Genomic DNA, 13,229 nt, shown 5'->3' on the forward strand with positions numbered 1-13,229 from the left:
CAGAGAGGCACTTTTTTATTGAACTGATTAGCAGTGTTCAACCACTCAGGGGAGGAAGAAGATTGTCAAATACATTATATTAATGCAAATATTAATATAGGCAGTTAAGAAGTTTCTAAGTGGATCAAAACTCATTCTGTAGATTATCTTTCACCTTTTCTAATCCTTTTGTGCCAATTTCAGAATTTTATTAGTTTCTTAAATAGGACAGATTGAGATGGGAATAAGCATTTATTATAACTGAGCAAATGACTGTTACTATTAGTCAGAATCTGGGTACCATAAGATTACATTATTTTTGGAAAATTGAGCTTTAAGGTATTGGGATCCTTTCATTTATATAAAGATTTTGAGAAACTTGAATTCCATCCATGCTTTAAAAAGTTATTTTTTTAAATCAGTGAAATATAGTACAACTACTTTAAAAACAGGCAGTTGCCTATAAAGTTAAACCACTCGGCAGTTTCACGCTAGGCAGTTTCACCCAAGAGATATGAACATGTTTATCTACACAAAGACTTGGACACAAATATTTATAGCAATTTTATTCATGAGAGCCCAAAACTGGCAACAACTCAAATGCCCAACCATGGGTGAATGGATGAGCAAATTACACTGGAGTCATTGGGTGGAATACCATCCAGCAATAAAAGAAACGATGTACTGAGACGTACAATAAAAGAATGTGTATTGTGTGATTTATATGAAATGATACGAAATTCTAGAACAGGCAAAACTAATTTATGGTGACAGAAAGCATCAGTGATTGCCTGGGGCCAGGGAAAGGGGGTGGGGATGGATCATAAAAGAACACAAGGGGACTCTGAGGTAATGAGGGAACTTTTTGATGTTAATGTTCTATATTTTCTTGTAATGTATCTGGGATTTGTTTTCATCGGGTATGGTAGGGTTACAGACACAGAGACAACTGCCTTTGAAAGAAGAATTTATTACTTACAGTTCCCAAGAAAGGGGGTGTGCTAGGCATTCAGGGCCACATGGGGACGTTCCAGGGTTGGAAGTTCCAGGGAAGGAGGGATGGGAAAGCCTGGCCTAGAGCCTTTACTGTGGGCTCCCTGGGAAAAGCGAAGCAGGGCAAAGCAGTTCAGGATTGGCTAGTTTGAATGATGTCAGTGGTTCCAGGGTCGGAGGTAGTCCTAGCTGTCCAGTGCCTGGCCCTGGGTTGATTGAAGCCAGGGGAAATACTGGCTTGCTGTGTGAGAGTTCCATAAAGGAAGTGGTTGGGGATTTGGACTTTGCATTGAAAGGTGTGCTCTCCGGAGGTGGTTTGCTATCTCTAGGATTATCTAGCCCTGGAAGGGGTACTCTGTCCAGCCAGCCAGGCCCCTCATATGTCAAAACATCATCAAATGTAGAAAAAAAAGAATGTAATTACTACATAGATATATATACGTTTGTGTGTGTGTGTGTGTTTGCTGTATGAAGATTATACCTCAATAAAGCTGATTTGAAAAGTTTTTTTTTAAAAATAGTGAACTATAATGGGCGCATGGAATTAAACAAGGTAGGAGAATTCATCCTCAAGTGCATTAAACGTTTTCAGACAATACCCGGGTTTATAAAAGAACAAGAGCAGCACTGAATACTTCATAGGTACAAGTTCATTCAGGCAGTTCCTTTCTTTCCCTCTCTGTGTTATGACTATTTCCTTATTACAGTAAAAGAAAGGTGGCTTTTTCACTTATATGATGTCTGGGGTTATGCAGCCTTTCTGAGGCCTTTCCTGCCATGGTGCTGAAGTGTACGATGAGTGGTTCTTAGGGCTGGACAAAAAAGGCTTCAATCGCTTCTCCTTCAATGTTTTCAGTGACAGAGTTCAGCATTTCAAACAGCAGGTAATGGAGGGGGCGCCAGAGTTGAATGTCAGTCATGAGAAGCTGCTTCCTCGCATCCGGCTGAGGTTTGCTTCCTTGTAACTTGTCTCCCTGGTCTGACTGCTGCCCACTGGAGTCACCTAGTGTCCCTGGAATCCTTCCTGCATGTAACTTCCCTTCAAATATTTCAAGATGACTATTGCTTTCCCCTGAATTCTCTTATTTCCCAGGTTCACTCCTTTCCCAGCTTCTCTAAATCACTTTTTCCCTATTACTTCATTCCCATTCTTTGTTTCACTGATTTTCCTTTCATTCTAGTTTCCAGCAACAAACTTTCTCTCTATATTTCCATTGACTTGGTACACACTTGTACAGGTGTTCACGAGACAGAAAAATGGAGGAAAGATGGAGGGGAAGGGAGACTGCACGCAGTGGCGCAGGAGCATGTATATGAATTTAGGGACCAGACACACTTGGAGAATTGGTTCTGGCTCATCCAAGTGACCTTGAGCACATTACTTAATTTCCTTGGGCCTCAGTTTCTTGACCGTAAAGATGAGGACAGTGCTGATGCCCTGGTGAGGATAAGAAGATTGTGTGTGTGTGTGTGTGTGTGCGTGAATTACTTTGTAGGTCCAGCCCATAGCAAATACTCAGTGCAGGAGAGCTATAGTGTAGAATACAGTGGAGGGGCAGGTGTCTTCTGTAGATTCACCAACTCTGGCTCTAGCCGCAAACCTAAAATCTGTGGGACAGTCCCTGTTCAATGCTTTAAAGTCCAGAGCCACGAGATCACAATAGAATCAAAACTGAAGGAAGGCCTGGGAGAAGAACAGCTTCCCAGTCAATAGGTTAGTAGTGTTATCTTCATATATAAAGAAGAGCCTGTTACAAATGACCCATAGTTAGACACCCAAAGACTTTATTACCTTTTTAAATGTTTTCATGTTTCAAGTTTTTCTGACCAATTTCCTTATATTATGGCACTTATCTGAATGACAGTGTTTATTCTTTAGGAAATAGTTCCCTAGAAATAATTCCCTAATACTAATCAGTTAATATTAAGTTCCCTTAATAATCTAGAGTAACATCCACATTGTAGCTCTCTGGATGGTGCCTACGTACACACACAAGAGCATGCACTTAAACACATACTCACACTCTGGGTTAATGGTAAGAAGCTTATTGAGCGTAGAGCAAACAATTTTCATTTATTCTGTAAGATTCTTCATCTAGATGTGTTTTTAGGAAACTTGTCAAGGCAGCATATCAAAGACAAGGCAAGGTGTGCCTTAGGTTTCCTCAACCAGGAATAAATGGAAGATTTCCATTTCCAGCACCATCAAGTTGTCACTTCTCACGTAACCAATTCACCTAATTTTCATTTTTAATCAACTCTTTAAATGTGACATATAAACTAAAAAGTAACCGTATGAGTGATTTATAAAGCATATTATATTAAGTCTTGCTATAATCGATAGTGTTCACTGATTGTGTTCTTTAATTTTGATTCCTTTCCAATAGGTTTTTCTACTTAATGTACTTTTCAGCATTTAAGTCGGAAAAGCCAGGTTATAATGATCAGAGATTCTCTAGACTGTGAAGGACACAGTGGCTGTTAGTGCTGTTTCATACATAGCACCTTGAGGCAAGATGCCCCTTGACTTTGCTTGCGTGATATTTGAAAAATACTAATACATCGTATACGACTTTTTAATGCATCTTTCCTGTAGAACACTTATATAATGGCCTTTTATTTCCAGCCCAATCAGAAGGTGAGATTGTGATTATTCAAGTGTTTTCTTTAATAAGCATTAGGTGTATTTATTGCACTTTTTTTGCTTTTCATAATTACAGTGGAATTAAATACAGTCATGCTTTATGTGGCAGAAGAAGATAACAGATTCCATTTGAGTGAATTTTCTACTTTAAATACCAAGATATTGGGGGTGTACAGTTGAGATTATTTTACTGGCAATCCTTATCTAATATAACATTCCAAAGCAATTAAAATAAAAACTTGATTTTTGTTTTGCTTTTTCTCAATTGCAGAGATAGTACTTGTTCATTGGGGAAACATAGCAATAGGTCCATAAGCATAAGAAGGAAAGTTAAATAACAGTTTAATTCCTCACTCAGAGAGATAGCCACTTTTAACATGTGGCAGTTTCTCCTAAGTTGGTTACAGAGTGGTACAGTAACCAACTCCCCTCATATAAAAATGTGTGGCAAACATTTTTCAAATTTTTAAATATCTTAAGAAACAGTGTTTGTAATAGTTTCATTATAAAAATATATCCTAATTGACTTGGTGTATATCTTAAATGGTACCCTGAAGAATTTTAAAAAGATAATGAGGAGGATGATAGTGAAGATGGTAGTATATAGCTTTGCACATTATCCTAATTTTCTGAAGTGGAAGGAAGCTCTAGATTAAAAGGAATGCAGAAATTTAAGGCTCAGGGTGCATCCTGCAAAAATACCCCCCAAACACTTTGCATGCACCTCTCTGTAGACTTTTTCTAAGCATGCATTGCTTTGTCTTTTTTTATTTTTGCCATTTTTTAGGGAAAGAAATTAAAAAAAAATTTTTTTTTTTTTTTTTTTTTTGAAATTTACGTTTCTTTGGTTATTAGCAAGGCTGGACATTCTAATGATTTACTAGTTTGACTTATATAAGTCTGCTAGTTTTATGGAGTGCTTTCTCATTCTTATTAATCTGTTTATAACAGACCTGAGAGTGTAAAGACCATTTCTGCCATATCCTTGAATAGTTGCACCTCAAAGACTGTTTGTTAAATGAGTAAGTGGGTGACTATATATCTATTGTAAATTTTCCATTTTTTCCCAATATTTGGCTTAATTTTTGACAGCTGTATTAAGGTGTAATTGGCATACAATAAATTACATGTATTTAAAGTGCGATGCAGTATGTTTTGCTATATGTATGTAACACCCATGAAGCCGTCACCACAATCAAGGTAGTGAATGTATTCTTCACACTAATAGGTGGATATATGTTCGTCGTGCCCAGCTGTAGGCCCTTCCTCCCAACTCTCTGTCTTCCAGTGCTCAGGCAACTATTAATCAGCTTTTCGTTCCTACAATTTGCATTTTCTAAACATTTATAAAAATGAGGGCATAAAATATGTACCCTTTCTTTATCTGGCTTCTTTCATACAGCATGATGTTTTCACAGATTCATCCATATTGTAATGTGGATCAATAATTTATTCCTTTACATTGCTGAGGAGTGTTATGTTGAATGGATATACCACAGTTTGTTTAACTGCTCACCTGTTGATGAACATTTGGATTGTTTCTGGTTTGGGGCTACTATCAGTAAAGCTGCTGTGAACATTCTTTGTACATATGCTTTCTTTTCTCTTGGATAAGTGGGAAGGAATTGCCTGGATCATATGATAGGTGTATCTTTAACTTATGAAGAAAACGCCAAACTATTTTTCAAAGTAATTGTACCATTTCACATTACCACCAGCAGTGTAAAAGACTTCCACTTCCTCTACATCCTTGCCAACCCTTGGTATAGTGGGTTTGTTTTTTTTTTATAGCCATTCTAATAGGTGTGTGACTTTCACTTACATTTGTAGTTTTAACTTACATTTCTGTAATAACTAAGGATGTTGAGCATCTTTTTATGTCCTTGTTTGCAAGCCATATCTTTTTTGATGAAGTATCTCTTCAGATCTTGTGCCTGTTGTTTTAAAATTGCATGTTTTTTTTATTATTGAGTTTTGAGAGTACTTTATTCTGAATATAATGTCTTTACATATTTATTATTTGCAATTCTTTTCTTTCACTCTGCAGCTTGTCTTTTCCTTTGCTTCACAGTTTTTTAAAGAGCAGAAGTTTTTAATTTTGGAGTCCAACTTATTAGTTGTTTTGTGGATTATGCTTTAGATGTTCTATCTAAGATGTATTTACATGGTGAAAAGCCATAGTGTTTTAGAAGTTTTGTGGTTTTAGGTTTTACATTCAGGTGTATGTTGCCGTTTGGATTTGTATGTGGTATGAGGTATATCTCGCAGTTTTGTTGCTGTTTGTGTATGGATAGCCAGTAGTCCAAGCACCATTTGTTGAAGCGACTATCTTTTCTCTACTGATTTCCCTCCGTACCTTCATGAAACATCAGTTGGCCACACATGTATGGGTTTATTTCTGGACTCTAATAAGTCTTGAAATTAAAAGAGTATTATCTGCTTGTCTTAGTTTTAAAAATGATTTTGGCTATTCTGGGTTCTTTGCATTTCCATGTGAATTTAAGAATAAGTTGGTTAATTTCTACAAAATGTCTGTTGGGATTTTGATTAAGATTCCATTGAATCTATAACTCTATTTGCAGAGAATTACCATTTTAACAATATTGAGTCTTCTGATCTGTGAACGTGGTATATCTCTCCATTTATTTACGTCTTTAAAAATTTCTCTCATCATTGTTTTGTAGTTTTCAGTGTTTCACATCTTTTTTTCAGATTTACCCTTATTTCATATTTTTGATGTTGTTACAAATAGCATTTTAAATTTTAATTTCTGATTTATTGTTTCATTTCTGATTGTTACTAGTGTATGAAATGTAATTGATTTTTATATATTGATCTTGTATTCTTTAACCTTGTTAAACTCACTTAGTTATTTTTATAGATTCCATTGAATTTTCTACGTAGATAATCACACCATCTGCAAATACAGTTTATGTCTTGTTTTCCAGTGAAGATGCATTTTATTCATTTTCTGCTTTACTGCATTGGCTAGAACTTCCAATACAATATTGAATAGACATGGTGAGAGTAGATATCCTTCTCTTAATTGTAAACTTAGAGGGAAAGCATTCACTTCTTCTCTGTTGGCATGATGTTAGCCCTAGGTTTTTGCATAGATGTCCTTTACCAAGTTGGGGAAGTTTCCTTCTATTCTTACTTTTCTAAAAGATTTTTTTTAAAGGAATGAATGTTGGATTTTGTCACATGCATTTTCTGCATCTATTGAGATGATCACATAGTTTCTCTTTTTTTACTTTGTTAATATGGTGAATTACATTGATTTTGAATATTAAATAAGTGTACATTCCTGGGATAACCCTACATGGTCAGGATGTGTTAATATTATTGGATTTGATTTACTAACATCTTGTTTATAATTTTTGCATTTGTGTTAATGAGGGATATTGTCTGGAGATTTCTTTCCTTCTAGTGGCTTTTTGAGTGATTTTGGATTCTGGATAATGCTGGCCTCATAGAATTAGATACTTAGAATTCCCTCCTTTTCAGTTTTCTGGAAGAATTTGTGTATAATTGGTATTATTTCTTCCTTAAATATTATTTTTGTGTATAATTGGTATTAATTAATTGGTTTTATTTCTTCCTTAAATATTCAGTAGAATTCACCAAAGAAACCATTTGGGCCTAGAGTTCCTTGAGGGAAGATTTTTAACTAAAAATCCAATTTCTTTGAAAACATAGGGCTCACTTTTTGAGTGAGCTTTGGTAGTTCGTGTCTTTCAGGGTAACTGTTCATTTTATTTAAATTATCAAATTTATTGTCAAAATGTTGTTTGTAATGGACCCTTATGTCTTTTTTTTTTTTTTTTTTTTTTTTTTTTGCGGTACGCGGGCCTCTCACTGCTGTGGCCTCTCCCGTTGCGGAGCACAGGCTCCGGATGCGCAGACTCAGCGGCCATGGCTCACGGGCCCAGCCGCTGTGCGGCATGTGGGATCTTCCCGGACCGGGGCACGAACCCGTGTCTCCTGCATTGGCAGGCGGACTGTCAACCACTGTGCCACCAGTGAAGCCCCCTTATGTCTTTTTTTTTTTTTTTTTTTTTTTTTTTTTTTTTTTTGCAGTACACGGCCCTCTCACTGCCGTGGCCTCTCCCACTGAGGGGCACAGGCTCCGGACGCGCAGGCCCAGCGGCCATGGCCCACAGGCCCAGCCACTCCGCGGCATGTGGGATCCTCCCGGACCGGGGCACGAACCCATGTCCCCTGCATCGGCAGGCAGACTCCCAACCACTGTGCCACCAGGGAAGCCCCCCTTATGTCTTTTTAATAGTGGTAGTCTGTAGTGATGACACCTTTCTCATTTCTGATATTGGTCATTTGTGTCTTCTTTCTCCTGATCGGTTGAGCTAAAAGTTTATCGATTTTATATATTCTCAAAGAATCTGCTTTTGATCTAATTGATTTTATCCGTTTTTCTGTTGTCCATTTCACTTATTTTTTCTCTGATCTCTTATTTCCTTTCTTCTACTTACTTTGGGTTAATCGTACTTTTTTTTTTAGTTTTTAAGGTGGAAACTGAGGCTTGAGACCTACCTTCTTTTCTAATATAGATGCTTAGTGCTCTAAATTACCCCCCGTGTACTGCTTTAATGGAATCATACAAATTTTGGTATGTTATGTTTGCATTTCATTCAGTTCAAAACACACTCTAATTTTCTTTTTGATTTCTTCTTTGATCCATAGGTTATTTATAGGTGTGTGATTTAGTTAACAAATATTTGGAGATTTTCCAGATACATTTCTGTGATTTTGGCTTCTACTTTTATTCCATTGTGCTCAGAGAATATACGTTGTGGCTTGAATCCTCTTAAGTGTATTGAGCCTTGTTTTTATGACCCAGAATATGGTGCCTTAATAAATATTTCGTGTGCACTTGAAAACAATGTGTATTCTGTTGTATTGGGTGGAATGTTCTATAAATGTCAATTAGGTAAAATTGGTTTATAGTGTCATTCAAATCTCCAGAGTCCTTAATGATTTTCTGTCTGCTTCTTTTATCAATTATTGGTTATTAATTATTCTCTATTTCTCCTTGCAGTTCTATCAGTTCTTGCTTTATGTATTTTGAAGCTCAGTTATTAGGGACATAAACATTTAGGATTTCTATAGCCTTTTGATGAGTTGTCCTTTTATAATTATGAAATGACCTTCTTTATGCCTGGTAATATTCTTTGCTCTATAATCTACTGTTTCTGATACTAATATAGCCACACCACCTTTCTTTTGACTAGTGCTAACATGATATATCTTTTTCCATTCTTTAACTTGTAATCTGTTTGTGTCCTTATATTTAAAGTGCCTTTCTTACAGGCAGCATGTAGTTGGGTCTTGCTTTTTTGTCCCATCTATCTTTTAATTGGGATATTTAGATCATTTATATTTAATATGATTATTGATATGTTTAGGTTTTAATCTATCATCTTGCTTTTTGTTTTCCATTTGTTCTACCTATTCTTTGTTCTCTTTTCCTGTTTTCCCTTGAAAACTGAGTATATTTATGATTCCATCTTTTTGTTGTTGGCGTATTAGATAAAATTCTTTGTTTCGTGATTTTAATTGTTGCTTTGGGGTGTATAATATACATGTTTAACTTATAATCTAGCTTCCAGTGATACTATACCACTTCACCTGTAGTCTAAAGAACCTTACAATAGTATACTTACATTTCTCCCCTCTCTACATTTGTCCTGAAATTCTCATACATTTTATTTTTACATATGTTATAAACCCCACAATGCAGTGTTAATTATTTTTATTTAAACCATTATATTTTAAAGAGATTTTATTAAGAAAAAAGCCTTACATGCTTATCATGTAGTTCTGATTTCTAGTATTGAAATCTTCCTTTCTGTATATAGATCCATATTTTAATCTAATATCATGTTCCTTCTACTTAAAGGGCATCATTTAACATTCCTGTAGTGCGGGTGGGCTTGTGATGAATTCCTTTGGCTTTTGTGTATACAAACATGCCTTTATTTCTCCTTTATTTTTGAAAGATACTTTCTGTGAACATAGAATTCTAGATTACAGATCTTTTTTTCTTCAAGTACTTTAAAGATGCTGCTCTAATGTCTTCTTACTTGCATTGCCTCACTTTAAATCTTTCCTTTTTTCACCAGTTTTGAGCCATTTGGTCATGATATGCTTTGGTGTAGTCTTCATGTTTCTTATGCTTTAGGTTTTTTGAGCTTTTTGGATCTGTTCATAGCTTTACTCAAATTTGGAAGTTTCTGCCACTATTTCTTAAAATAATTTTTCTGACTTTCCATCTCTCTCTTCTCCAGTTACTGATATACTAGACTGCTTAAAGTTGTCCTAGAGCCCACTGATGATCTATTCATTTTTCTTTTACTCTCTTCTTCCTGAGTTTCGTTTTGGATAGTCTCTATTACTATGCCTTCAAGTTCACTAGTATTTTCTTCCGACATGCCTAATATGCTGATAATCCTATCCAGTGTATTTTTTTACCCTTACATATTGTAGTTTACATCTCTGGAAATTTTATTTGGGTCTTTTTTTATATCTTTCCTGTCTAAACTTTTTGAACATATGAAATACAGTTATACATTTAATGATCTTGTCTGCTAATCCTAACATCTGTGTCAGTTCAGGGTCAGTTTTTATTATTTTCTACACTACGGCTCATATTTTCCTGCCTCTTTGTATTGCTTGACACTTCTTTGTTAGATGTCAGACATTCTGACTTTTACTTTCTTGGGTGATGGATATTTTTGTCTTTCTATAAATATTCTTGAGCTTTGTTCTAAATACACAGGTAAGACACTTGGAAACAGTTTGATCATTTTAGGTCTTGCTTTAAGATTTGTTTTGTGAAACCAAAGAAATGTTTGACGTAGGACCAATTCTTCCCCTTTATTAAAGCAAGATTATTCTTTGTACTCTACCCAGCGTTCTGTGAATTAGGAGTTTTTTCAGTCTGACTTGTAAGAACAGACCGTATTCCTGTGACTACTTGATGGGAACCCTATTCATTGCGCGCTCTCTCTCTCTCTCTCTCTCTCTCTCTCTCTCTCTCTCTCTCTCCCCAGCTCTTTTCTTCATTACTCTGGGAATTTCCACCAGCTTTCTCCCTTCCTGCGCTGTGGATGATAGCCTTCACCTCATTTATTTCCTGTCTCTCAAAGATCAGTCTTCGTGACCTAAGGTCCAGTGTTTCGAAATATTGTTTTGTGTATTTTGTCTGTATCTTGGTTGTTTCAGGAAGGAGGGCAAACCTGGTCTCTGTTGTTCAGTCTTGGCTGGAAGCAGAAGTCGTGCCCTTTTATTTTACCTAGTTTTTCTATTTTAAAAACATTTAAAATTTTCAATGGAAAAATTCATCAGTCTTTCCCTTAATGGCTTCTGTCTTTGGCGTCGTGCTTAGAAACACTTCCATGTTTGAAGGCTTACAAAAAGATTTACCTATATTTTTTCAAGGACTTTAATTGTCTTATACATTCAAATAGTTTATTAATATGGAACCCTGTATTCTAGACAATTTGGAAAGTAGCTAAAATGGAAGGGAAAACACCTGTAATTATATCACCAAGAACAAGACTAATATACATATTAACATATTTCCTGTCTTGCCTTCGTTTTTTGTATAGTTGTTATCCTCATGTGTATGTCATTTGCTGTGTGCATCCAGTACATTGTATCATCACCATTTTCCATGTTGCTACGTAATCTTCAAAATTGCATTTTAATGACTGAATTATGTTTCATCAAATGATTATATTGCAGTTAACTGCCTTTACTTATATTGTTAAACATTTTAGTTATTTCTTGAGCAGAATCTATAAAACATAATTATCAGGCAGGGCATTTTTAGGGAACCTTAACTGCCTACTTGCACATTTCCCTGACCCTCCGAGGGCAGAGAGGCAGACCCAGGGCCCTCTCAGTGTGTCACTGCTCGCTCTCCCAGCCCACACCACTGCATTCAGTAAAAGCCTGTCTGTATAAAAACTAGAAGGAAAATAAAAACTTCAGTTTCCCAATAGTTCAGTCCATTCCTTATTACTCATGACTTATAGATAAAAAGCTTGTAATTTATATTTTTCGTTTGTGTTAACATGGCATCTCAGTTATTTTCTAATTATTATTTGTGCTTGGTTATTTTTAGGCAAATTGTTATTCAAGTCAAAGACATCATAATGCAGAGTGCTTTATCAGTACCACCAAAAGATCAAGGTAAGATAAGCCATGCCAGGGAAACCGGTAACGTGTGTGTCGTAAAGAGTTTTAACTAATGCATTTAAGGTCACTGTCCTCTAACCATAAGGTGACTTATTTCCTGGAACTAAGAACAAAAAATCCAATTACACACGAAAGTTGATTTCTTTTGGTAAATTACTTGAGTGTCTGTGGATTCCTGGTTTATCAGACAACGTCCCCTTTACTGAGAGCAGGCCATCTCATTCCACGTAAAACTCACAGACGCCAGCACCTCAGCTGGCAATTTAGCTGGCGCTAACAGATGTCAAATGAAGTTACAGAGTATTGGCTTTAACGAAGCAGAATGACATGTGTTCTAGTGAGAAGGATGTATACAGTATATAAATTCATGCACACGTATGCACACACAGCACACATGTAGAGAGAGAGAGGATGTTTGCTTATATATTTTTGACCTATTTCTTCCCATATACCCATTTAACAAAAAGAAACAAAAGAAACTGTTTCCCCTCCATATGAATTTTTAAAAAGAAAATCATGGGGGTTTTTTTTAGCAAGAGCTCCTGGACCTTTCAGGAAAGCAGTTTACAGGTGGAGATAGAGTCATTTCTGAATAAAGAATAAATTTTCCTCAGTATAAACGGCAAAGTCTAACCTTTAAGAGGAATTCAAGTCTTTCCCCAGCCTCTACTGATTCTCTTCCCTACAGAAGGTTTGATGTGTGTGTGAGAAAAATAATGCCTTTAAATGATTCAAAACTGGGCTTCCTTAGTGGAAGGTGTCGCTGTTCGTGAAAGGAGGGCATTTGCTTTCAAGACCCCTGAACTGGAGAAAACACTCCTTGTTCGCTCTGCCAAAATGAAAGTGGCGTAACTGTGAAGAGCGTGGCGTCTGTGTCTGAAAGTCATTTCTGCCCCTGCAGTGCATCACCTTGGGTACATCACTTGACCGTCACTTTCTCATCTATAAATCTGTAAAATGAAGGAAGTAAGCCCTACGCTCTAGGTGACGTGGGGATGAAGGAGGTAATGCATGTAAATCACTCTGCACGCTGCTCCCCGCGGAGCGGGCCCCTATGAGGTGACAGCGGCCCTTGCTCTCAGGGGCGGTTATTAACACGTGGGCCCTGCCCGCGGGTGGAGGCCCGTGCGGGGAGATGGGCACGGCTGCCTCCTGCTGGGGATGCCTCGCCGCCTTCAAAGGCCACGCGTGGTCCAGGGGCGCTCATGGGAAGTGAACGCAGAGCAGACCCCCGGCTGGCTTCTCATCCAGGCCAGTGGCCAGAGAGAGAGTAAGAGCCCTTGAGAATCGCACACGTCCTAGCCCCAGACACTAGGGCAAGAGAGCGGACGGGGGGAGAGGGGCAGGGACAGCAGGCCCTCGCTAGCAATTAGAAGTGTGGCCGCCCGCGAGC

The 13,229-nt window shown here is 37.1% G+C and overlaps 1 protein-coding gene across 23 annotated transcripts in view; it reads left to right on the forward strand.

Annotated features, from left to right (window-relative positions):
* The window catches only part of ZNF438 (zinc finger protein 438), a 256,361-nt gene that overhangs the window by 217,902 nt on the left and 25,230 nt on the right, over window positions 1–13,229 (forward strand). For 17 of the 23 annotated variants that reach the window (XM_060097815.1, XM_060097818.1, XM_060097806.1 and 14 more), the window contains 2 exons: window positions 10,687–10,802; window positions 11,763–11,830. In XM_060097815.1, the coding sequence (XP_059953798.1) occupies window positions 10,744–10,802; window positions 11,763–11,830 (127 nt within the window). In that variant the 5' untranslated portion in view covers window positions 10,687–10,743. The remainder of the gene's footprint in view (window positions 1–10,686; window positions 10,803–11,762; window positions 11,831–13,229) is intronic. The other 6 variants (XM_060097822.1, XM_060097823.1, XM_060097824.1 and 3 more) reach the window with 1 other exon arrangement.

Source organism: Mesoplodon densirostris, chromosome 4, assembly GCF_025265405.1.
Source record: "Mesoplodon densirostris isolate mMesDen1 chromosome 4, mMesDen1 primary haplotype, whole genome shotgun sequence".
Classification (NCBI taxonomy): domain Eukaryota; kingdom Metazoa; phylum Chordata; class Mammalia; order Artiodactyla; family Ziphiidae; genus Mesoplodon; species Mesoplodon densirostris.